The sequence below is a fragment of the Onychomys torridus genome, chromosome 1, assembly GCF_903995425.1.
Source record: "Onychomys torridus chromosome 1, mOncTor1.1, whole genome shotgun sequence".
NCBI classification, from domain to species: Eukaryota; Metazoa; Chordata; class Mammalia; order Rodentia; family Cricetidae; genus Onychomys; species Onychomys torridus.
In genome coordinates, this window is record NC_050443.1 from 97,594,041 (window position 1) to 97,618,943 (window position 24,903).

Sequence of the window (24,903 nt, forward strand, 5' to 3'; positions counted from 1 at the left end):
TCTCCCCAGCTCTGAGGCTCCAGGTACACCTGTGGAACGTGCATGTTGCAGCCTTGTTCTCCACCTAACTGCTTGTCATGGGCTCCTATACACGTGATTTAGTCTCAGCAGCCCCCATGGACCACTCCTTTGACCGGCAGCCACATGGCTGTGAGGTGGAGGCAGGTCAGTCTTGCACTGTGTCCTGAATACTAAAACCTATCCCCATAGGGGATCTGGCTCCATGGAGTTCCAGGGCCCCAGGCTGTTCCCTGCCTCACCTGGATGTGAGCAAGTCAGGTATGGGGACAGGAGGTGGGGAACGGCTTCTGGGGGTTTAAAAACACAAATAGACTTTGCTTTGTATGATAGGTGGAAAGTACAGCAGCCCAGAGGGCTGTTAGAGTGCACAGTCCCTATAAAACCCCTCACTTCCCTAGGAGTCCCATTAGTCCCCAATGAAATGAATCATAGAAACAGCATGAATATAAAGGACTAAATAATGACCCCCAAATAAATATACCGACATCCTAATCCCAGGGACCCGTGAATATTGCTTTGCAGGATAAAAAGCATTGTGGGGGTGTGATTAAGTTGAAGAGAGGTGGAGTAGGGATCCTAAAGGTTGGATGTGATCACAACAGTGTTTAGAAGATGGATGCAGAGGAACGAGATGTGAGGTTGAGACATAAGGTCAGAGTGATTCCAGGATAAAGAACAAGCCAAGGCATACAGGCAGCCCCCAGGAGACTGCAAGGCAAAAGCTTCTTCCAGAAGGCACTAACCCTGATGAATCTTGTTTAACCCAGTGTGAAAAAAAATTGAGACAAAATCTTACTAGGTATCTCAGAATCATAAATCATAATCTCCCTGCATCTGCCTCCTGAATTTTGGATTTACAGGTGTGAACCATGTCTAACCCATGAAATTGACGTTTGATTCTGACCTCTCAAATCATCTGAGAATAAGTCCATGTTGTCTTATGTCATTAAGTGTTAGTCATTAGTGTGTTAGAAACAGTGAATGCAGACCCAGCCTGGGTCTTGGGACAATGTTCTCAGCTCTTTCCTTGGGGACAACTATGAAATAATGTATCTCCCAAACAGAGGGTGCTACATGATGATTCCACTTGCTCCAGGGACATTTTTATTGAGCAGCTACTATGTACCATGCAGAACACACAACTGGCACTAAGAAAGCGGTATCTGTGTATTTGTGGGTCTGGTCATGGTAGGGTGGGAGCAGGCATTGTGCAATCACTTGATGAAATAGCAAAGTGCTTTCAAATATTAGGGTCCTGGAGGGCCTCTTAGACATGGCAACATCTAAGATCTGAATGATGAAACCACAGCTGTGTGAAGATGGGGAAGGGGGGCAGAGGAAGGTATTCTGAGGACACGCACTCGGATAGAGGAAACAATCCCATGGAGAGAATTTATTGTGTTCAAATAATACACAAGAAATGTGGATGATGCATAGAAACTGGGAGAACTGGAGAGAATAGCGATCCGCAGGGCTACACCTCTCAAGACACCGTGGGAATAAAAAGAAGGTTGGAAATAGTCTAAATGCCACGAAGTTAAGGATGGAGACAGGGCCAACAGTAAGCACTGAGAGCTACGGTGCTTGGAAATGTCTCCAGAGTTGTAAACATGTGGGGTGTGAGGGGGAAGTGGAGAGAGGACACGCAGAATATCAGGAGAGCAATGAATTCTGAGTCTTCTGCTCTCGAGCAATTCAGGGAAGTTAGGTAGAGTCATGTGGAAAGAAGTGAGCAGTCACACAGAAAGAACAGCGTGAGTCACATGAAAGGAAGCGGTGGAGTCCCCTAGGAAGTATGTGGAGTCACATGGAAAGAGGAGAGTGGAGTCACATGGAGGGGGAACAGGTAAAATCATGTGGATCTTCAAGTTTATAGTTGTATGAGAAAAGACCACAGGGCATGAGACTTTTTGATAGTAGGTCACTTACTGGCATGTAGACAGAGTTGGATCTCTCATGGTGCCACATTGTGCCATAAGCCTGTCAATGCACTTCATTTGCAAGACTTAGCTAAACTCCTGAGGGCCCCATGAATGGGAGGTGGCATGCATAGTGAAGAAGCAGACTAGCTCTAGAGTGATGTAAGAGATACAACTCTCAACAGTCCTCAAACTTTGCAATTCGGAATGATTACTCATCTCTTTGTGCCTCCATCTTCTCATCTGCAAATGGGAACAGTGGAACTGGCCTCTAGGGATGGAGGTGAAGGGTGGAGAGTTGAGAACACTTAGTCAGTATTGCTAGCATGGCTCCGTTTGCAGCCCTGGCTGAGTTCCAGGCCACATGACTCTTCCAGTTAGCACCAATCAAGAAACATGAGAAAAGAAGGTCAAAGACATTCATGGACTTTATTGTCTAACCCCACCCACTAAGCCACCCTACCGTATGATATACAGCATTGTTAGAGTAGATTTGCTCAGAAACTGATGTCAGGACCTAGGACTAGGTTCCTTCCTTCCTCGATTCTGAGAAGCTAAAGTTCTTCTTTGACTTCCGGTTTCCTCCCTGGTAGAGGCGGTGGCTTCCCCTGAGCTGCCACCTCCTCCTGCTCAGCTGTTTCCTTCCTTCCTGCTGGCTCTGCCAGCTTGCTCATGCTCTCCAGCACCGGTGACTCTTTCGCTCGCCTGTCTTGTTTGCTTGCTTCCTCCAGCTTGGGCAACTGCTGCTCAGGCGACTTCTCTGTGAGCTGGGTCTCTGGCTCAGCTATGACTTCCTCCTCTAGCTCTTCATTTTGCTCAAAGGACAATGGCTATTAAAGAAAATGTGGGAACAAGAAAGGGAAGGGGAATAAAGAATTACATGTGGTCATTGTGGTGACAATTGGTAAGGCTCTTCTGCACATGCCCAGAAAGAATCATGTTTGGCTTCAGTGTCCTCATAGATACAGTGAGATGACCAAGTACCCAACTGTGGTTTGGATCCCTTCATCAGGGGGCACACTTCTGCTATGACAGATGTGACGGCCCAGCCCCTAACATCAAGACAAAGCAGGTGACTTTGGGTTAGTTAGCGAGATCCCTCTCCAGCCTACATGTTCCAACTACCGAAAAATGGATCTCATTAAACCAGGAGGAGGTAAGTTTGGAGCCATGGGCTAATAGTTACCGTTTATGGGGAAGTGACTGATTGAGAAAACTGCCAAGATGAAAAAAAAAAAAAACACATGAGAAGACAGAGAGCAGATGTCAGCCTCTGGATCCATCTGTGCCAAATGTCCTACTAGGTAAGTGGGATTAAATACCCATTGCTGCTGAAGCAGGTGAGGAGTGTCTTTCATATTAGCAACAAAAAAATCATCCTAACAGATTCAAATGGCACCTTCTATCTCACTGTGGCATGGTTAGGAGAAAGGGGAAACTGTGGTCACATCCATCAGGACAGCGATGCCAAGGGCAGACTTCCATGAGACATTTGATTGCCATCTCAGGAAAGTGACAAACAGACTGTTTTGAAGGCTGTGTGTTACTGCAGATTCTGGCTTCTAGTGATTGCCATTTCTACTGCCTTGTGACAAGATCCCTTAAAATAACCAGTGAGCCCACTCAAAGTGGATGGTTGTCCCTGCAGCCTCAAAACCATCTCCAGGAAGAATGAAATAATTGATAGAACGCAAGGCATAGTTTTTAGATGGGCCATTGGCTTCCTGGGAATTGTGTGGGGGAGATAAGACCCGGCCTGTAACTGTGCCCCTTACCTCATCCTCTTCCTCCATCCTAATCTTGACATGGTGTTCCAGGAAGTCACAAAAGCCCTTCATCGTGTGTTCTCCTTTGTACGGGACAGCCTAGGAAGACAACAGAGAAGGGTTAGGATGGGAGCCTCCTCTTGTAAGCTGCTTGTATAGTGTTACAAAAAGAAACTCAGGATCAAATTCCTGACAATCTGGACCAACAAAAAATGCCTTAGCCTCTCTAAGCCTCCTTTCCCTTGCCTCTGGAATAAGGATAAAAACTCTTTCATCAGAGGGTATGAGGAAAGGATCACATATAAACGATGAAGACCTATGTATGACACATTATAGGTCTAACCCTTGGCTGCATTACTTACCAGTGTGGCCAGCTTACTGGACTTACAACTCAGTTTCCTCATGTGGCATTAATTTCAGGAGCTTCCCTACAGCATTGTTGGATTAAATGAACTAATATAGGACATGTGCTTAAAGCAGTGTTTGGCTTATTATGGTAATTACCACACCCATTTGCTCCTAGGTATTAGTAACGTTATTACAAGAATAAAAAAAATAGCTGTTATTTTATAAAACACCTACTGCATGGTCAGCATTCATTCATAATAGTTTCCTTTCCTTTGTGGGTCTTTAAGGGAATTAGAAAGCTACTTACTACCCACTGGTTGTTTAAGCTGTTTACTGTATAACTTAAGATTGGTGACAGCCTCATCCTGTCAGTCTAACCTCATTTTCTACAGCTTTTCTACATGTACTTTCTGCACTGGGATGGCATCGCACAGTGCCCTGAATATCCTGCCCACCTCATCGCTCATGGTACACATCCTACTTACAGAGTTCATGACCACTCCCTTAACTTAAATCTCCACCATTCTCCAGAGCCCCAAGTCTGCATGGAGACTTTACCCATATCTCTCCTCCAGATTCTACTCGTAGGTGGACCCGTGTCATTATGACTTTGCTTCCCAGTCATCCACTCTTGTCTGGAGTAAGGACCTTGGCTCATGCTCCTTTGATTGACACCCTTCTCCATCAGTAGAGAGTATGTTCCACCAGCCTTGGTGATGGTTTCACAAGAACCAGAATGCCCAGGTGTAAAGAGGACTGTCAGTGTCTGGCACACATTCTTTAATTTGGTAGCATTCCACCCCAATATTCCTATAAAGAGGTCCTTACTTTATTCTCTGTAACTTGTAGAGAGCTCAGCCTCAATACTAGAGGAAACTCATCACTGTCCAATCAAAACATCCACATCCATTTGTCATAGCAATTGGTCAACAATAAGCAATGGACTCAAATTATGTGCAACTATAACAAGTCCCAGAACTTCAGTGGAATATGCTGGAAAATACTCTGAACTTGAACATGAGAACATACTAGGGACTGGAGCTGAGAATGTTCAGTAGAGGGCTGAGCTGGAGAGAAGCTGAGTTCTTGGGGATGGTATAACATTTTCAATTATGTGGTCCTAAGAGCCCCTCACCTCTTCTGAGTCGGTAGGGAAAAGCCTAAAGAACGGGTACTGATCTGGGTTCTCCAGCTGAATGTCATTTGCTGTTATATCAATCTTGGCGATGATGACTGTGGAGTGGTTTTGATACTTTATGCCCAACTCTTCCAGCAGCGGTAACAGTACCTTGCACTTCTCAGACCAAGGTGCATCTGGAAAAGAAGGTTCTTGCTCAGCTCCTGCTGTCCGGGACTCTGAAAGCTGATACCACATAGCACCACTGTGTTCTTCTTACCATGCATCTACTCAGTGAGCCACATACTATTTCACTCATGCCGTAGGTTATTCGTATATCTCAGTATATGATCACTATTAAGTAAATCAGAATAAAAAATAACCTAGTCCTGTTCCTCCTGGACATTAACATTTTCCAATGTGTTTATATGTTCTTAAAAAAAAAAAAAAAAAAAAAAAAAAAAAAAAAAAAACCTTCCTTTTGACATAGTGTTCCACTCTAGTTGAAGAGAAAACCAGGGAAAATATTTATGCTGCTGTTATGTCTGAGAGAGAATGTGTGTGTTTATAGCACAGAAGTTAAGCTGCTTGACCAAGGTCATCCAGAAAATTAAGCAAAGGGAATAGGACTTGAAGACAGGTCACATGGGCATGATTGTACTACAAATATGGCATAGCATAATGTTACATAATATATATTAATACATAACAATATAACATGTCTTTCAGTCCCTTGGAAGAAAACATGCCCAAAATACTGAACAGGTATGCTCTAAAATTGTGACAACTACCCTTGGCAAGGGACTGGCCTTTCTTGTGGAAAGTTCCTTGAGCTGTGAGTGGCCAGACAGCTGGCCCTTTGGAAAAAGACCAGAGCACAGATCCAAAACAGGGAAAGCCAGATCTCACTGGTTTGCCTTCATCTGAAGCTCAGAATTCAAGAGCTTTACTCTGTGAGAGGAGTGACCTCAGAGGCCCTGATATTACACTTTTGCAAGCCCATCTATCCATTTACCAGCCAAGTGCCCCCTATGACCAAACCCCCTGGAGCCTGATGGCTAGGAACACAGGGGATAATAGCTGAAGCCCTAGGGTACAATCCAATAGCCCTACTTCCAAGAAAATAGGCTGGTCTTGCCTTTTATTAAAAGCAAATGAGTGTTCTCAGAACTCTGTGTGTCAAGTAAGTACAGAAAGGCTGCCCCAGCTCTGTCATAAAAGGGACCAGTTTGCTGTGACTCAGCTGCACAGCTCTCAGAAGCACTATCAGTGGACAAGTATCTGCTTCATGGAGGTTGTGACAAGGTGCATGATGGAATCAGCACAGGAATGGCTTCACTTTTGGTCTTCACACTTACCAAGTGACCTTGACCTGTGTCACGGAGAATGCCACCGTGCCTTCCTTAAAGCCCTGCTGTAATACACCACATGCTACACTTCAGCCTAGCTCAGTGTACAAGCTCACTAAATAGTACCTTTGCCTGTCTGAAGTAGCTTTGGAGTCACCTTCTCCAGTGTCTCATGGAGAGAAGGCTCCAGTTTGGGGGGCTGGCATATAAACTAGAAATGACGGGAAAGGGCTGTAGTCCTTGGACAATCAGTGGGGATGGTTATAATGGAAGTAACAGCAGTCATCACTTGCGGAGTGCTTGCAACATGCTGTACACTATACACAGTCCTTGATGTGAAACATTTGTGCCCCTTCTTCACAGGGGCCATTAGATGAGTCATAAGGCCCAAAGTAGGGAAATGTTAGGTGATAGTACGAATGTAGGTGCCAGAGCCAGACTAAAAATGTTCAAATCCTATTCCCAACACTTAGTGATACTGGGAATGCTTCTTCACTGAGATTCTGCTGAGTGATCCATACATGGGAGGCATATGAGCTGCTTCTACAAGGATGTGGTAGGGAATTAAATGACATAGGTATACAATGACTCAAGCCTGAGTCCTAACGCACTGTTGTATCCAACAAAACCACATTGATGTTAACCACCAGTGTTTCTGTTACAAATTGTCATAGGACTAGATTATGTGGAAAGTTGTCATACATGCTAAGAATTAATTTGGGGGCACCAACTTGCCTGTAGCTGCTGGTGTCTTGATCTTGAGAGAGAGGAGAAAATATTCAGCATGGTTTCAGAGTTTACAGGTTTGGAGACTGCACCGCCCAAGAATTCAGAAGCAATACTTGAAAAGTAATATTGGGGCCCTTAGCCTAATTTGTCTCCATAGAGATACTTACAGAACATCACAAACACGTCCTTCTCCTTATCCAAGACAACCACATTGAAGTTCTTCCCCACGAGCTTCTTAACTGGCCCTAGGTCCCAATATTTTGGAATCTCTTCACTGGTTTTGTGTTTCTAGGAAGCAAATTTAAGAGGTCTAACACTCTCCACTCCAGCAAAGAACAAACAGCTGGGATTTCCCATACACACACACACACACACACACACACACACACACACACACACACAATTACAAACAACAAAAGACAAACTCCCACTCAGTGTTAGCTCTTCATTGTCCAGAGTAGACAGGGTCAGAAAGCTGAGGGGGGGTCAGAGCGCTCAAGGCAGGCAGAGCACTGAAGGGAATCAGAGCACTAAGGAGGAGTCAGAGCTCTGGGCTGTAATTTATATACATCTATGATTCTCAGGATTCTCAGATGACAGTAGAACTTGTGCCATTAGCATCTCAACTAGACTGCTTGAAAACAACGCTTGTCCCCAATAACTGTGAGAGTCAAGACCAAGGCATTTCTGTGCCAGCCTCCCCAACTTCACTGCTATTTTGTGTCTTGGCTTTCTTTATCTGTACTGATAATCAGTTGGCACCAAAGCCTAATTGTCTTCCACCTCAGGCTGGTGTGTTCTTCCCATGGCCTGGAAGGCCTTCTCCAAGCTTTACTCTCCTTTCTCTATCTAGTGAACTCTAATTTATTCTCCAAGATGATAAGTTCTTTGAAATGTCCCTTTGTGATACTTTCAGAACATTGTCAATTCCTTTCCTATTTTTCTGCCATGCTAGAGGGTGCCTTAAAGGACCTTCTCATCAAGTATCAGCACATAGAAAGACCTCTGTAAAGAATTTTTAAATGGACAGAAAGAATGGATTCATCAGCTGTTTTGGCTTAAAGATTGTTTTAGAAATCTTATATTTTTCTATACCACCACTGACTCCTGGGTATCTCTTAAGTCTATAACCTCTTTTCCATTTTCCCTGCAACTATCCTAGTCTAGACAGCCCATGCTTCTCACATGGATTCCCCCTGCATCTTCTCCAAATCCTCTCCATGCCTTTACTTTCTACAGCTAGGGTTCTATTTTTATCATGGAGAGCTGCTTTCTCCTTGCATATGAGATGCCAAGTCTTTAGTGTACATATGAAGTCCTTGCTGCCTGGCTTCTGTCAAACTTTAGCTTTCCTTTAGTGGTTCCAAATCCTTCCTCTACCACATAGCCTCTAGAAATGACTTCAAGGCTCTTTCATTGGATGCATAAAGGTGGGTGGGAGGACTGGACATGGAAGATTTGCAGTGATACAAACAGCAAAGAATTAGGACCAGGCAGATCAGGCAGAGATCACTGGCCATGTGGAGGATGTTTATCTGTATTCCAGGAGCACAAGAGAACATGTTGTCCTCTGAAAGGTGGAAAAAGACCTTACATCTGACTAGAGAGAAAAGGCTAGGGAGAGTCTCAGGCACATTGAGGATGTGATAATGGAAAGTGAGGTTCTCTTTCCTTGATGATGTGTGGGTAGAGTGATGAGCCAGGAGAGAAGGTAGGAATGAGACTGGAAGAGAAATTGACCTAAAGATAACGAGATAAATATCTTTAGAGGGATTTAAACAGAAATGCCAAGGCATTTCTTGGTAGAGGGAAGTTTGGTTGGTGTGTCCACAAGGTCAGTCAGACTCATGGTAGAGTTGCTCTTCTCCAACATTACTATAGAAATATAGAACTTAAATGGGTCAGCAGGAGTTGGATTTTTTGCTTGGAGGTATATACACCTTCTACACCTTCAGGGTATAGAAGAAGTGAGACATGGAAAGCATGAGGAAGTTATTAGAGTGACAAACCATCAACTCCAAGTTCACAGAGAAGGCACCAGAAAGACTAAAATAGGATCCAAATGTTGAAGGTCATGGGTGAGGCTCTTTAGTAGTGTGGTCAGTGGAGAAGGGAACTAAGAGGAGAAGAAGCTTGAAATGAAGCCTTTGGAGGAACTTCCAGTTATAGGTAATGAGCACATGAGCAAACGGCTGAAATGCTGTATGCATACCAACCTGTGGAGAACAGAGATAAACATGTTGGATGTTAGTGCCTGGGAATGATGGCAAACCAGCATGGAGGTAGTCTGCACTGAGGAGCCCACATCCTCAGAGAGAGAGAGGGGAATGGTCAGAGGACAGCAATAAGGGATGGGAAGCAAGTGGTATGATGCCCAAAGCATGAAATGGCATTAGATGCTAGAAGGAGAAGTGGTTTGGAGGTACCAGGAAGGACACCAGCTTTTCCATTTGACCTCACAATCATCTGAGTCAGAGAAGAGCTTCTCCTTGAGAAGGATGTAGAGAAGGAAACATGGAAATAGGGAATAGGCAGAAGGAAATGGAAGCTGCCAGAGGTAAGGTCTCCAGAGATGTGGAGTTACTTGAAGACTCTCCCTGAACTCCTGTCATTATCCAAAACATGTTTGAAGGGTTCTCCATTTACACTCAAATATATTTCAGTTTGTAAAATAAAAACTATTACTCAGAAGGTGTACTTATAGTTAACTTCCTGAACCTACCCTTTCAGCAGGATGGACGATGTCTCTCCACCCAACCCACACAACCTAAAAGTCTCTGAAGCTCTTGAAGCCAAATCCTGCCTGCGGTTTGCTCCATCTCCCTCTCCTCTAACCCAAGGTCAAGTGGATTTTCCAAAAAGAGGCTGCAGGGAGGATTAAAGCCTCCTTCAGAAGACAAGTCAGTTTCTAGTATATCTGAACTTCTACTGGGAATTTTAAGAACTGGTAGTGAATTTCCAGCCTCAGAAGAAGCCACAAGCTGCAGTGATTGAAGGTGGAAAATGGAGAGACTGTGCCACATTGGGATGGTCTTCCTATAGGTTAATGAAACCAGCAAAACTGTAAGGAGGTTCTGTGGTTCTAGACAGGACTTACCTGAGAGCAAGCTTACCTTGGCAGTTTTGCTGAGGAAGCTGAGGCAGAATTTCTTTAGGCTTTCATAGGTTATGTCATCTGTGGGCATTTTGTATCTGGTATCAGAGGTTAAGTTCAGGATTTGAACAGATGGGACATTGACTGTTGAGATCCGGAAGTGCTCGAAGACGCGTTTGTTTTTGGGTTCATCCGAATTCACAAGAATGAAAAGGATCTGCCAAACCAAGCAAAACCTCCTGAAGTTCTGGACCCCTCATCAAGGGAAAGGAACAGCTGAGAAGCTAGGAGCTAAGGAAACTCAATAACAAGGCCTAGGAAGTGCCTCCAGGCAGACTCCCTCCCACGCCCAGGAGCAGACAGATAGCCTCCCCAGCCTCCCTGTGCTAGGTGTAATCCACACAGCTTCAGGAATTGAGCAAGCAGTCCTGAGCATTCATCCTTGTTCCATGCCTCGATTTTCTTGTCTGTAAAATGGTGATTCTGATCATATTGCTTTAGAGGATTGCTTTAAGAATGTGTTCAAAGTCCTGGTTTGGAGTGGCAGGTAGAAGAATGTTTATTTACCACATGTGAATTCAAAATTACTCTATGAAGGAAACCCAAAGTCCATTATTCACACATCCACATATCGAATATTCACATTTAACTGGACACTAGGGACACAATATTGTCCAGGAAAGATGGAATCTCTGTCCTGTGGAACTCACATTCTAGTGGAGGAAATGGATAGGAAGTACACGTAACAATGGCAAGTGAAGATTAGAAAGCACGTCCGAGGGATGAGGTGGAGTGACAATGCAGATGAGGTGAGACACCGGCTCAGTAAAGTTAGAGGCCAGGAGAAGGATCTGTTAGCAAACAGAACAGGGAAGAGTGACCCAGCAAGCAGAAACTCAATGCAAAGGAAAGCTATAGTAGTGAAATGAGCATAGAGAATAGAACGTTCTAGAAAGGAGAGACATCAGCACTATGGTGGAGAGCATCATAGGAGATGAAATCTGATGCCATAAAAATGAAAAGTGAGAAGTCCAACAAGAAGCTTGGGTCTGGTTTGATCAGAATAAAGATGGAATCAAGCCAGAGAGTGTTGTGGTGGAATTTTTCCAATAGTAAGAATAGCTGCAGAAAAGAAGCAAGTGTGGATGCAAGGAGATGAATCAGAGGCTCTGCAGACACCTGCTGTCACATACATGGATCACTCATCCTTCTAAAAGTTGGCCCACAAAAGACAGTGTGCCAGCCTTCTGGATGCTAGGGAAACTCCAAAAACCAGAACAGACTGTTAAACCATCTTGAACACACCCAATAAGTACCAGTTATTTCTATATTCCAGGTGCTTGAGTCTAGTGGGTGGGAAGATGGATATAAGATAAGGTTTAATGGGGAACTCCCATCTGGACCACAGGTGAGTGCCTGGGTTATAGTCAGAGAGGCAACTGTGCCTGGGTCCCACTGCTGGACACAGGCCACCCCAGGAGGACCTGACCAACTTGGCCCCAGTTGCCTGCCAATCGGCGACGGGCCCTTTAGGAAGGCTACCCTGCTCCCACACCCATTTGCCCAAGACCCCAGCCACTTCCTGAGACTCAGAGACCAGCCCCCAGTTTCCGTCTGCCCCGGAACTCCCATCTGGACCAGAGACCAGAGGAACTCCCATATGGACAAGAGGAGCTCCCATCTGGACAAAATAAGGAGACATCAGGGACTTCCCGAGACTCAGAGTCCAGCCCCCCAGCTCCTATCCGGCCAGCACTCTCATCTGGACCAGCACTCCCATCTGGACCAGAGCTTCCATCTGGACCAGAGAGAGGCTCCCTAAATCTGTCAACTCTCTCTGGACCAAGTACACTGATAAGACCAAGAACAAACGCAAGAGGAGATGGGCAGACATCAAGGCATAAGTACATAAAACAAAATAAAGAGCAATACAGCATCACCAGAACCTAGCCCTTCTCCAACAGCTAGACCTGAACATCACGGAATGGAAGAAGAAGAAGAAGAAGAAAACAACCTTATAAGTAACATCATGAAGAGGCTAGAGCCTTATATAGAAGAAATCAAAAATAAAGTAGAGGAACAGACAAACAAAAAATGGGAAGAACGCTATAAAAAACTAGAGGAAAGGACAATTAAAGCAGAAGAAAACAATAAATCCTTGAATGAAAATCATGAAAAAGCAAGGGAGACAATCCAAGACCTGAAGAGGGAAATAAAAAAAATGAAGAAGACACTAGCAGAAGGAATGTTGGAAACAGAAAATCTGAGTAAACAAACAGGGACTTCAGAGGCAAGTATAACCAACAGAATGCAAGAGATGGAAGAGAGGATCTCTGGTGTTGAAGAGACGGTAAAAGAAATAGATTCATCAGTCAAAGAAAACACTAAAACCAACAAAGTCATGACCCAAAATGTCCAAAAAATTTGGGACACCATGAAAAGACCAAACCTACGAATAATAGGGATAGAGGAAGGAGAAGAATACCAACTCAAAGGCACAGAAAATGTATTTAACAAGATCATAGAAGAAAACTTTCCAAACTTAAAGAAGGAAATGCCTATGAAGATACAAGATGCCTACAGAACACCAAACAGACTAGACCCCCCGAAAAAAGTCCCCTCGCCATGTAATAATTAAACAACTAAACGTACAGAATAAAGAAAGAATATTAAGGGCAGCAAAGGAAAAAGGCCAAGTGACTTATAAAGGCAAACCCATCAGAATAACACCCGATTTCTCGATGGAGACTTTGAAAGCCAGAAGGACCTGGACAGATATAATGCAGACACTAAGAGACTATGGATGCCAGCCTAGACTAATATAGCCAGCAAAAATTTCAATCATCATAGATGGAGTGAACAAGACCTTCCAAGACAAAACCAGATTTAAACAATACTTATCCACAAACCCAGCCCTACAGAAGGAACTAGAAGGAAAATTCCAACCTAAGGAAGGCAGATACACCCATGAAAACACAGGAAATAGATAACACCACAGCAGTAAACCCCAAAGAAGAGAAGTACACACACACTACCACCAGAAAATAAAAATAACAACAGGAACGAACAATCACTGGTCATTAATATCCCTTAATATCAATGGACTTAATTCACCTATAAAAAGACACAGACTAACATAATGGATACGAAAACAGGACCCATCTTTCTGCTGCATACAAGAAACACACCTCAAATTCAAAGACAGACACTTCCTAAGAATACAAGTCTGGGAAAAGACTTTCCAATCAAATGGTCTTAAGAAGCAAGCTGGTGTAGCCATCCTAATATCCAGCAAAATAGACTTCAAACTAAAATCAATCAAAAGAGATGATGAAGGACATTACATACTCATCGCAGGAAAGATCCACCAAGATGAAGTCTCAATTCTGAACATTTATGCCCCAAACACAAGAGCACCCACATATGTAAAAGAAACATTACTAAAGCTTAAATCACATATAAAACCCCACACATTAATAGTGGGAGACTTCAACACCCCACTTTCACCTCTGGACAGATCGGCCAAATCGAAACTTAACAGAGACATAATGGACTTAACTGATGTTATGGCACAAATGGACTTAATCAATATCTACAGAACATTTCACCCAAACAAAAAAGAATATACCTTCTTCTCAGCACCCCATGGAACATTCTCTAAAATCGACCACATACTTGGCCACAAAGCAAATCTCAAGAAATACAAAACAATTGGAATAACCCACTGTGTTCTATCAGACCACCATGGTTTAAAGTTAGATTTCAACAACAAAAAAAAAAAAAAAAAAAACTACAGAAATCCTACAATTTCATGGAAACTGAACAATGCTCAACTGAATCACCAATGGGTTAAGGAAGAAATAAAGAAAGAAATTAAAGACTTCCTAGAGATCACTGAAAATGAATACACCACATACCCAAACTTATGGGATACTATGAAAGCAGTGCTAAGAGGGAAATTCATAGCACTGAATGCCCACATAAAGAAGCTGGAGAAATCTCACGCTAGTGACTTGACAGCACACCTGAAAGCCCTTGAACAGGAAGAAGCAAAGTCTCCCAGGAGGAACAGATGCCAGTAAATTATCAAATTCAGAGCTGAAATCAATAAAATAGAAATAAAGAGAACAATACAAAGGATTAATTAAACAAAGAGTTGGTTCTTTGAGAAGATCAACAAGATAGACAAGCCCTTATCCAAACTAACCAAAAGACAGAGGGAGAGCATCCAAACTAACAAAATCAGAAATGAAAAGGGGGACATAACAACAGACAATGAGGAAATCCAGAGAATCATCAGGTCATACTTCAAAAACCTCTACTCCACAAAACTGGAAAATCTAAAAGAAATGGATAATTTTCTGGATAAGTACCACATACCTAAGTTAAATCAAGACCAGAGAAACCATTTAAATAGTCCAATAACCCCTAAGGAAATAGAATCAGTCATTAAAAGTCTCCCAACCAAAAAAAAAGCCCTGGACCTGATGGTTTCACTGCAGAATTCTACCAGATCTTCCAAGAGGACTTAATACCAATACTCTTTAAATTGTTCACACAATAGAAGAAGAAGAAGGCATATTACAAAACTCCTTCTATGAGGGTACAATTACCCTGATTCCCAAACCAAACAAAGATGCAACAAAGAAAGATAACTACAGACCGATCTCCCTCATGAACATTGATGCAAAAATACTCAATAAAATTCTGGCAAACAGACTCCAAGAACACATCAAAACAATTATCCACCATGATCAAGTAGGCTTCATCCCAGGGATGCAAGGGTGGTTCAACATACGAAAGTCCATCAATGTAATACACCATATAAACACACTCAAGGAAAAAAACCACATGATCATCTCACTAGATGCAGAAAAGGCATTTGACAAAATCCAACACCCCTTCATGATAAAGGTCTTGGAGCGATCAGGAATACAGGGAACATACCTAAACATAATAAAGGTAATCTACAGCAAGCCAACAGCCAACATCAAATTAATGGAGAGAATCTCAAAGCAATACCAGTAAAATCAGGAACAAGGCAAGGCTGTCCCCTCTCCCCCTACTTATTCAATATAGTACTTGAAGTTCTAGCCAGAGCTATAAGACAACAAAGAGATTAAGGGGATACAAATTGGAAAGGAAGAAGTCAAGCTCTCCCTATTTGCAGATGACATGTTAGTATACATGACTGACCCCAAAAATTCAACCAAGGAACTGATGCAGCTAATAAAAACCTTCAGCAACATTGCAGGATACAAGATCAACTCAAAAAATCAGAAGCCCTTCTATATACAGTAGACAAACAGGCTGAGAAGGAAATCAGAGATACATCACCCTTTACAATAGCCACAAATGTTAGAAAATACCTTGGGGTTACTCTAACTAAGCATGTGAAGGACCTATATGACAAGAACTTTAACTCCCTGAAAAAAGAAATTGAAGAAGATGTCAGAAAATGGAAAGATCTCCCATGCTCATGGATAGGCAGGATTAACATAGTATAAATGGCGATCTTACCAAAAGCAACCTACAGATTCAATGCAATTCCCATCAAATTACCAACACAATTCTTCACAGATCTGGAAAGAATAATACTCAACTTCATATGGAAAAATAAAAAACCCAGGATAGCCAAAATAATCCTGTACAATAAAACAACATCTGGAGGCATCACAATCCCCAACCTCAAGCTCTACTATAGAGCTACTGTAATAAAAACAGCTTGGTACTGGCATAAAAACCAACATGTGGACCAATGGAATCGAATTGAAGACCCTGACATTAACCCGCACACCTATGAACATACAATTTTTGACAAAGAAGCCAAAAATGTACAATGGAAAAAAGAAAGCATCTTCAACAAATGGTGCTGGCATAACTGGATGTCAATGTGTAGAAGGCTGCAAATAGATCCATATCTGTCACTGTGCACAAAATTTAAATCCAAGTGGATCAAAGACCTCAACATAAATCCAGCTACTCTGAACCTGATAGTAGAGAAAGTAGGAAGTACTCTTGAACTCCAGCATTGGCACTGGAGATCACTTTCTAAATATAACACCAGTAGTACAGACACTGACAGAAACAATCAATCAATGGGACCTGTTGAAACTGAGAAGCTTTTGTAGAGCAAAGGACACAGTCAACAAGACAAAGCAATGGCCTACAGAATGGGAAAAGGTCTTCACCAACCCCACATCTGACAGAGGGCTGATATCCAGAATCTATAAAGAACTCAAGAAATTAGATATCAAAATGCCCAACAGTCCAATTAAGAAATGGGCTATAGAACTAAACAGAGAATTCTCCACAGAGGAAGTTCAAATGGCTGAAAGACATATAAGGAATTGCTCAACATCCCTAATTATCTGGGAAATGCAAATCAAAATGACTCTGAAATACCACCTTACACCTGTCAGAATGGCTAAGATAAAAAGCACAGAAGACAGATTATGTTGGAGAGGATGTGGAGCAAGGGGAACTCTCCTCCACTGCTGGTGGGAATGCAAGCTTGTACAGCCACTTTGGAAATCAATATGGCGCTTCCTTAGAAAATTGGGAATCCATCTCCCCCAAGACCCAGCTATAGCACTCTTGGGCTTATACCCAAGGTATGCTCAATCATACCACAAGGGCATTTGCTCAGCTATGTTCGTATCAGCTTTGTTTGTAATAGCCAGAACCTGGAAACAACCTAGATGCCCTTGAACTGAAGAATGGATAAAGAAAATATGGTACATATAAACAATGGAGTACTACTCAGCAGAGAAAAACAATGACATCATGAGGTTTGCAGGCAAATGAATGGATCTAGAAAAAATCATCCTGAGTGAGGTAACCCAGACTCAGAAGGACAAACTTGGTATGTACTCACTCATAGGAGGATACTAGATGTAAAACAAAGATGACTAGACTGCTACACAACTCCAGAGAGGCTACCTAGAAAATGGGACCCTAGGAAAGACCCAAGGATCACCCAATGACAGAGAAATGGATGAGATCTACATGAACAACCTGGATGACAGTGGGAGTAATGAAGGGCAAGATTTGAGGGAAAGAAAGCTTAGGGGATCAGGAGATCCCAGCTGGATCAAGAACAGAAAGGGAGAATGAGGAATAACAGACCATGATAAATGAAGACCACATGAGACCAAGAATAAGCAGAGTGCTGGAGAGGTCCCCAGAAATCCACAATGATACATCCTCTGTAGACTGCTGGCAATGGTTGAGAGAAAGCCTGATCTGACCTAGTCTGGTGATCAGATGGCTAAACACCCTAACAGTTGTCTTGGAACTCTCATCCAATAACTGATGGAAGTGGCCCTAGGCGGAGCTCCCAGTGTCCAACTGTCAAGAAAGAGGAGGGTCTGCAAGAGCGTGAATTGTTGAATCCAAGATTGCAAAAAGCACAGGGACAAATAGCCAAAGAATGGAAGCACATGAATTATGAACCAAAGGCTGTGGAGCCCCCAGCTGGATCAGGCCCTCTGGATAAGTGAGACCATTGAATAGCTTGATCTGTTTGGGAGGCATCCAGTCTGTGGGACCAGGATCTGTCCTTAGTGCATGAGCTGGCTGTTTGAAACCTTGGGCTTACATAGGGACACTTTGTTCAGTCTGGAAGGAGGTGACAGGACCTGCCTGTACTGAATCTACCAGGTTTAAATGAATCCCCAGGGGTGCCTTGATCCTGGAGGACATGGGAATGGAGGGGAGGAGCTGGGGGGAAGGCGGGGGGGGGGGTGGGAGGGGTGAGGACACGGGAACCCATGGCTGATGTATAAAATTTAAAACACATAATAATAAAGAAAAAATTATTTATTAAAAAAAAAGATAAGGTTTAATGGGACAGTTTCAGCCAAACTCTTAATCTGTAGCTCAGATAGTAACAGTGATGACAACTGGGACACTCTCTGGCTGTGGCAACAAGAATTTAGAACCGCATCCCCCAATTTGTCCCCAAATAAATTCCAGCTGCACTAAAAGGTTAAAGAAAAAATGAGGAAATATAGTTGAGAGCCAACAAGATAGCTCAGTGGGTAAAGATGCCTGCTGCCAAACTTGACAACTGGAGTTCAATCTCCAGGACCCACAAGGTATAAAGAAAGAACTGTCCCCTGACCTCCACACATGTTGTGGAATACATATGCACATCTACATACATACACATACATATACTAGTAATATTTTTTAATTAAATGTGGTTAAGAATTGACAATATAGCTTGTGAGAAGTCAAAAGAGCCATCAGGTCACTGTCAGTCACATTAAACATCCAGAAGTATAACACTGAAAAACAACAAGATAGATTAATATTCACAATAGGTATCTGTGATTAGAATCATCTTTCTGAAAACCAGTGTGTTGGGACAAAATATACCTGTTAAGTGTGTTTATGCCTCAGTCTTTACTCCATGTTTACATTTCAAGATTATCATTTCATTTAATTTCAGAATAATTTTAAATGGGAAAAAAAGACCTTTCATAGTCCAGATGCCAGTATGGTAGGTGAGTTACACATAGGTATAGGGCATAGGGGTGAGGATACCAATTACAAGCACCAGGAAGTGTACTTTAGCTCATTGTTTGGGGTGTGAATTTTCTAGGTTAAAGTTAGAGTATAAACATACAAGTTGAAGGAACACCTTTAGTGTATTTATTAAGATGAGTGAAAGACTGTAGGCTTGGCTCCCTGCAAAGAAAGAATGGAACAGAGTTATCTAAAATAAAATAGTAAACATTATATAGCACTGGTATGTAAATCATGAAATATATGCAAATTATGCACAAATCACTCCTGAATTAATTTATAGTGAGTAGAAAAGACAACTACCCTCAGAGTCTGTAGCTCCTGTGTGCCCATCAAAGTGTCTCCAACAACAACAAGTTGGTCTACAAACCTTGTTCTGGAAGTCCTTTGGAATCATTCTATAATGCCGGATTATGACGCTGTATGCCTCTGAGTTTTTGGAGATAAAAAGCAGCATGTGATTCAAGATGTTCAGTTCATAAATCAGTTCCTTATTCTGAAATTGCAAGGAAAACACGTCCTTCAAAGTACACACAGGGGTCCCTGAAGTCCTCCCAGGACCCTTTGCCCACTGACCTCAGGGTTATATTCAATCACAAAATCTGTGAGCTGCTGTTTCACAACCTGATTGAGATAATCTTTGTCGGTATTGTCATTAATAAGCTCTTGACGTTTCACAATTTTTCCCTTGAGCCAAAGAAAAAGCATGTTAGAGGGCAGTAGCTTTCATAATATATGCACCTAACAAATATCAATAGCATCCCCTCACACCCAGGATGAAGGTAAAACACTAAGGATGTCTGCAGGTATAGTAGATAACCCAAGTACTTAATGAATAAGAACATTGAGCAAACCAGTCCATGTGTTGAATGTGGGTGTGTGATAAGGAATCTGACTGACTGACAATCCCAGCTGTTGTGCTCTGAATTCCATCAAAACACGTGTACTATGGCTGAACATGATGCCCCACTGCCACCAAACAATGGCCAAAGGCATCAGGGGTACAAAGGCAAACTGAGGTCAGGGAGACCCTGAGAGGTATCTCTGATCAGAGGTGATCTATCAGCATTCCTAACTACAACTTCACATGGTCTGAAGGTTCTCTAAGTCCCTCACCTCTAATCCTGCTATGTAAAAGCTTCCAGAAGGATCTGGATAAACATGGGGGTAATATGATTGCTTACAGTCTGAGTATTCCATACTCTCTTCATCCCCACCAGTCCTAATTTGGTACAAATTTCTCAGCTAGTCTCTCCAAGTGCTCCCCCTACTGACTTCCACACACAGACACACCCACCACCACCACCACCACCACCACCACCACCACCACCACCACCACCACCATCACCACCACCAGCTAGCCTGATGTTGTTAGAACACAAATCTGATTCTTGTTATCGTTTTCTTGCTTGTTATGGCCCCAAGTTATCCTCTGGATAAAGTTCCATGTCTTTACTGGTTATACCAGCAGTCAATACTGACTAGAGAGCTCGTGCAATGCCAGCCACAGTTGCAAACATAGTATACACATCAATTTACTTAGTCCTCACAGTATCTCCCAAACTCTGCTCTAATATTGCCCTCCCACTTTTCCCCTTTCTTCTTTTTCTTTATTTCTTTCTTTGTTGTATTCACATCTCTCCCACTTTGCACATGAGGAAACTATGGCAGAGAAGTAAAATAACCTCTCTGAGATTACTAAGTTATCTAGTTAATGCTAGGATTGAGTTCTGAGTTTTACATGTACTAAGCATATACTCTACCATTGAATCATACCCCCAACCCCAGAGCCAGGATTTAAAAATGGGCAGTCTAACCATAGTGTTCATATTCTTAGTTGCTTAAGATATACCTTCCTATAACATTATATGGGCTCAGGGGGTTGTATCTATGTATTTAGTTATGTAATGTATATATGTGTATATGTCTAGACAACTGAAGAAAAAGAGGCCATGAATTTGAGAGAGAACAGGGTTCATGGGAGGGGTTGGAGGAAAGAAATCAAAGGGATGGATTGAATAATTGTAGGTATAATACAGAATCCAAATACTAAATAAATGTATTTATCATAATAAATACAAAAATACCTGGAATATATTTGTCGTAGTTGTATTTGGCTTTTGATTTTGTAATTGGTTTACTCTGCAGAACTTTAGATATGTAGACATGTAAACAGTACACATTTAATAGAAGTTTTATAGGGCTTCTCCAGGTGAAGGGACTCCCCAAACTTGGTGCTGGAGAGATCGTTCAGTGGTTGGGAGCACCAGCTGCTCTTCCAAATGATCTTGGTTCTATTCTCATAGAATAGCTCACAATCTTTTGTAAATCCAGTTCCAGGAGATACAATGCCCTATTCCGGTCCCCAAGGCGCTCAGATATACATAGAAGCTAAACACCCACTTCTGTACAATAAAATTCAAACAGTAACAAAAGAAGGAAGCAAACTGTCATATTCCATCACACAGAACCATGGTTTCACGAGTTACAGTTTTGAATTGAGGTCTTATGGTGTACTGCCTGGTTACAGCTTCAGTGTTTTCCCCACTCTGCTGCCTGCTGATTCTCAACATCCTACATTTCATAAGTCTTTTCTCCTCTAGTCTCAACTAGTATCTTTGCCATATACCAGAGTTCTATATGTATTTGGATCTATTTCTAATTCCATGTTGTCCCATGCAAAAGATATTTTAGTCCCCATCTTAGAACTTTTCAATGAATTCTATGGGCCTGAGAGAAAAAGACAAGGCTGAGTGCCCCCTCTGAAGGCCATGAAGCATCACTCCACATACCAAGTGTGGCCTCAGATAAGTGGCTAACCTCATTGGTGAGTAAAATAGCTATTGTACAGATCTGACTTTGTGTGGGGAGACGGGAAGGCATGACTTGAAGGCCCACAGAATGCTCTGCAATGGAGAAAATGCTCTAGTGTCTGTGCTGCTATGCACAGCAGCCAACTGGCCCCAAGTGGCTCCAGGGTAACGGAAATATGCCTTATATGGCCGAGGAACTCTAGAAGCCTATCTAGTATCAGTTTGATTGGAAGATCAGTAAGACTTTTCTGGGTGTGTCTGTATGGTGTTTCCAGAGAGGATTAACTAAGGGGAAGATGTGCCCAAATGTGGGCCGCACCATCCACAGGCAGGGCACCCAGACTGAAAAGAAGGGGAAAGAGGAGGAGGCCATGCAGCACAGACATTCCCTCTCTGTTTCCACTGCTGTGCTGTGAGCACGCTGCTCCACCAGTCCTCCCAGGAATGATGAATGGAAACGATGAATGTGAATATTTCCTCCCTGACTTGTTTTTCTCAAGTATTTCAAGGATGAAAATCTGACACAGAAACTAAAACTGTAATTTAATTACTTTTCATCTAGTCATATCATCCATATAGTTAGACTACCACATGGAAAGCTCAAGTCTAAATCTCAGGGCTGAGGGGTAGATCACTAAATGAGCTCAGGCTGTGGGAAGTCTTATAGACCTGATTAAGAATTTGAGTCTTTATCCTCCTAACAAAAGATCAGTGAGCTTCCAGTTCAGTGAGAGACGCCGTTTCAAGTCAATAAAGGAGGACACCAATATCCCGCTCTAGCTTCCACATGTACACAGATACACATCACATGCATGCACCATACATACACACCACACATACCTTCTTACACAAAGCATTAAATGACTTTCTGAGAGGAGGAAGGACATGACCATCAAATTTAAATTTTGGGAACAATATTCTTCTGCAGACCAGTTTGAAGACTGTTCTAATGGGCTATTGGAGAAGGTGGTCACTTCATCCAGAATGGTCACAGTAGATACATGGAGAAGTGGTAGACCCTAGGGACATCTTGCATGTGAATATTCAGATTGATTATGATGGAGGGCTGGAGAAATGGGAGATATTAGAAGGAAACCTAGAGTTTCTGGCTTCCTCCACTAAATGAGGGGATTGTGGCACTCTTCACTATGACTCTCCAAGTCTTTCTTTTTTTTTTCCTCTGTGTAACAGCCCTGGCTGAACTGGTTCTGTAGCCCAGGCTGGCCTTGAACTCACAGAGATCTGCCTACCTCTGCCTCCCAAGTGCTGGGATTAAAGGCATGAGCCACCATGCCTGGCAACTCTCCCAGTCTGAAGAGAACTTGGAGAGGAGATTATGACTTTGACATGAACCATGATGGTCTATCTGGCTCTACATACCAAAATCTGGAGTTAAGTGAAGTCTAGATGGAGATGGTAGTTGTTGACAGAGATGGATAGGAAACCATGAACCAGAAAAAAGGAAGTTAGTGGGATTGAGTCTTGATGAATGACAGATACTGGCAAAGGCAGAGAAGCAGGAAAGGTGGTGGGGGTGGGGATGGGGGCCCAGGAAACAGAAATACTTACAAGTCAACTAGTCCAGGAACACTTAGTTCACAGGTAATGGAGAAAGGGCGTGTCCCCAAATGCCATCACTTAGTGTGAAGTGAAAGGCCCTCATTATCATATAGGATGAAGACCTACCTTTTTAAACACCAGGACACTGTCAAGGATCACCTGGAAACGCCCAAAGGCATTTTTTATTTCTATCATTCCGAACGTTAGCTCTGGGAAGTCCTTGACGATGTTATAAAACAATTCTGCCACTTCTTCTTCTAAATCCTATTTGGGAAAGCATGTTCTGTAATTCTCTGGAGGAGGTAACAGTGCCTGGCTTGAGGGGAAGGTGGAAATAATAGTTATCTGTTCCTTTGTTTTTCTAAGTTCTGGGTTTTTGCTGGGTGGCCTAAGTCCCCTTTTATGGATGTTTCCTATCTAGAATGTTCCTCTAGCTATGACTGAACCCCACACAGGCAAATCTCAGAGATCAATGGAGAGAACCACGTGTTTTTACTTTTTCCTGTTATTAAAATAAATGTTGTTCTAACCTGTGAATTAAGAATATTTCTAAAATTAATTCCTGCATCACTTTCAAAAGAAGCCATTGATTTGACTGCAGGTAACACCAAATGTGAACTGGTGTCGAGATGCAGCTGCTCTTTTGGCCTTTGAGACTCAACATTCAGCATGAGAGAATATTTGGGCCAAAAATACTTTTGAGGAAGCAGAAAGGAAAGAACCACATGCTCTCCTCTCATGTAATATGATAGCAAAGACTGACATCTATTAAGAGATGAAGCACTGTGGACCTAAAGTATATCAGTTAAGGCACATGAAAAACTCATTTTCTACAAGTAAGTATACTTGGTAACATTTATAACTATAAAGAATAAAATCAATAGAAAATGATCATAAGACATTTCATAACCACATTTAAATTATTTATGAGCTATCCCAAGCATCTCCCTGCACTTAATCTGGATGAGGATTGATTGACCCTCCAATGGTGCATGCTACAGTGTTGATAGTCTAGTTGATATGGAAGCTTGGAAAGTGTTTATGAATAGAAACTGGCTTAGCGTAAGCAGACTAACAAACACCTGTTAGAATCATAGTTAAAATATATAGGAGTCTGTGGGAGTCCAGTTCTGACCTGTTCTCACCTATCAAAGGGTTCTTGGGTGGAGGAGGAATGAGGAAATATTAGGTAGAAATATAGACCTAGACAACAAGGAGAAAGACAGAAATGCAGGATAGCTTCAGAAGGGCCTTGGGTTGATACCCAGCCACCCAGAGCTTTATTCAAAAGGTCTTTTTATAATATGCCCAAAGACCTCCCTCTTGCATGATCAAAGCACACTTTATAGCCAAGGGTAGACCCTTCTAAACACCTGGTAACCATGTCCATAGCCAAATCATCTCATGATGCAGCCCTGTTGGGTAAAGCAAGCCCAGATTCTCTGACCCTGAGTAAGGTCTCAGTAGGAAGCCTCTGTGTGCCTCCACAAAAGTAGTCCTCAAACCAGAAAACAAAGATATCCTCTTATTCTCTGACATTCTAAATAGGTACCCCAAAGATCCGGTACAACATCCAGACCAGCTAAATATGGATGCCAATCTCTTATTCTCTGTTCTAAATAGATACCCCAAAGATCTATTATAGTATCCAGACC

The 24,903-nt window shown here is 42.5% G+C and overlaps 1 protein-coding gene across 1 annotated transcript in view; it reads right to left on the reverse strand.

Annotated features, from left to right (window-relative positions):
- Window positions 1-2,352: 2,352 nt before the first annotated feature.
- The window catches only part of Pdilt (protein disulfide isomerase like, testis expressed), a 51,569-nt gene continuing 29,018 nt past the window's right edge, over window positions 2,353-24,903 (reverse strand). The window contains exons 5-12 of the mRNA XM_036179384.1: window positions 23,375-23,512; window positions 19,452-19,562; window positions 19,246-19,371; window positions 10,363-10,560; window positions 7,417-7,537; window positions 5,190-5,368; window positions 3,716-3,805; window positions 2,353-2,770 (exon numbers count right to left, since the gene is read on the reverse strand). Of these exons, the coding sequence (XP_036035277.1) occupies window positions 2,495-2,770; window positions 3,716-3,805; window positions 5,190-5,368; window positions 7,417-7,537; window positions 10,363-10,560; window positions 19,246-19,371; window positions 19,452-19,562; window positions 23,375-23,512 (1,239 nt within the window). The 3' untranslated portion in view covers window positions 2,353-2,494. The remainder of the gene's footprint in view (window positions 2,771-3,715; window positions 3,806-5,189; window positions 5,369-7,416; window positions 7,538-10,362; window positions 10,561-19,245; window positions 19,372-19,451; window positions 19,563-23,374; window positions 23,513-24,903) is intronic.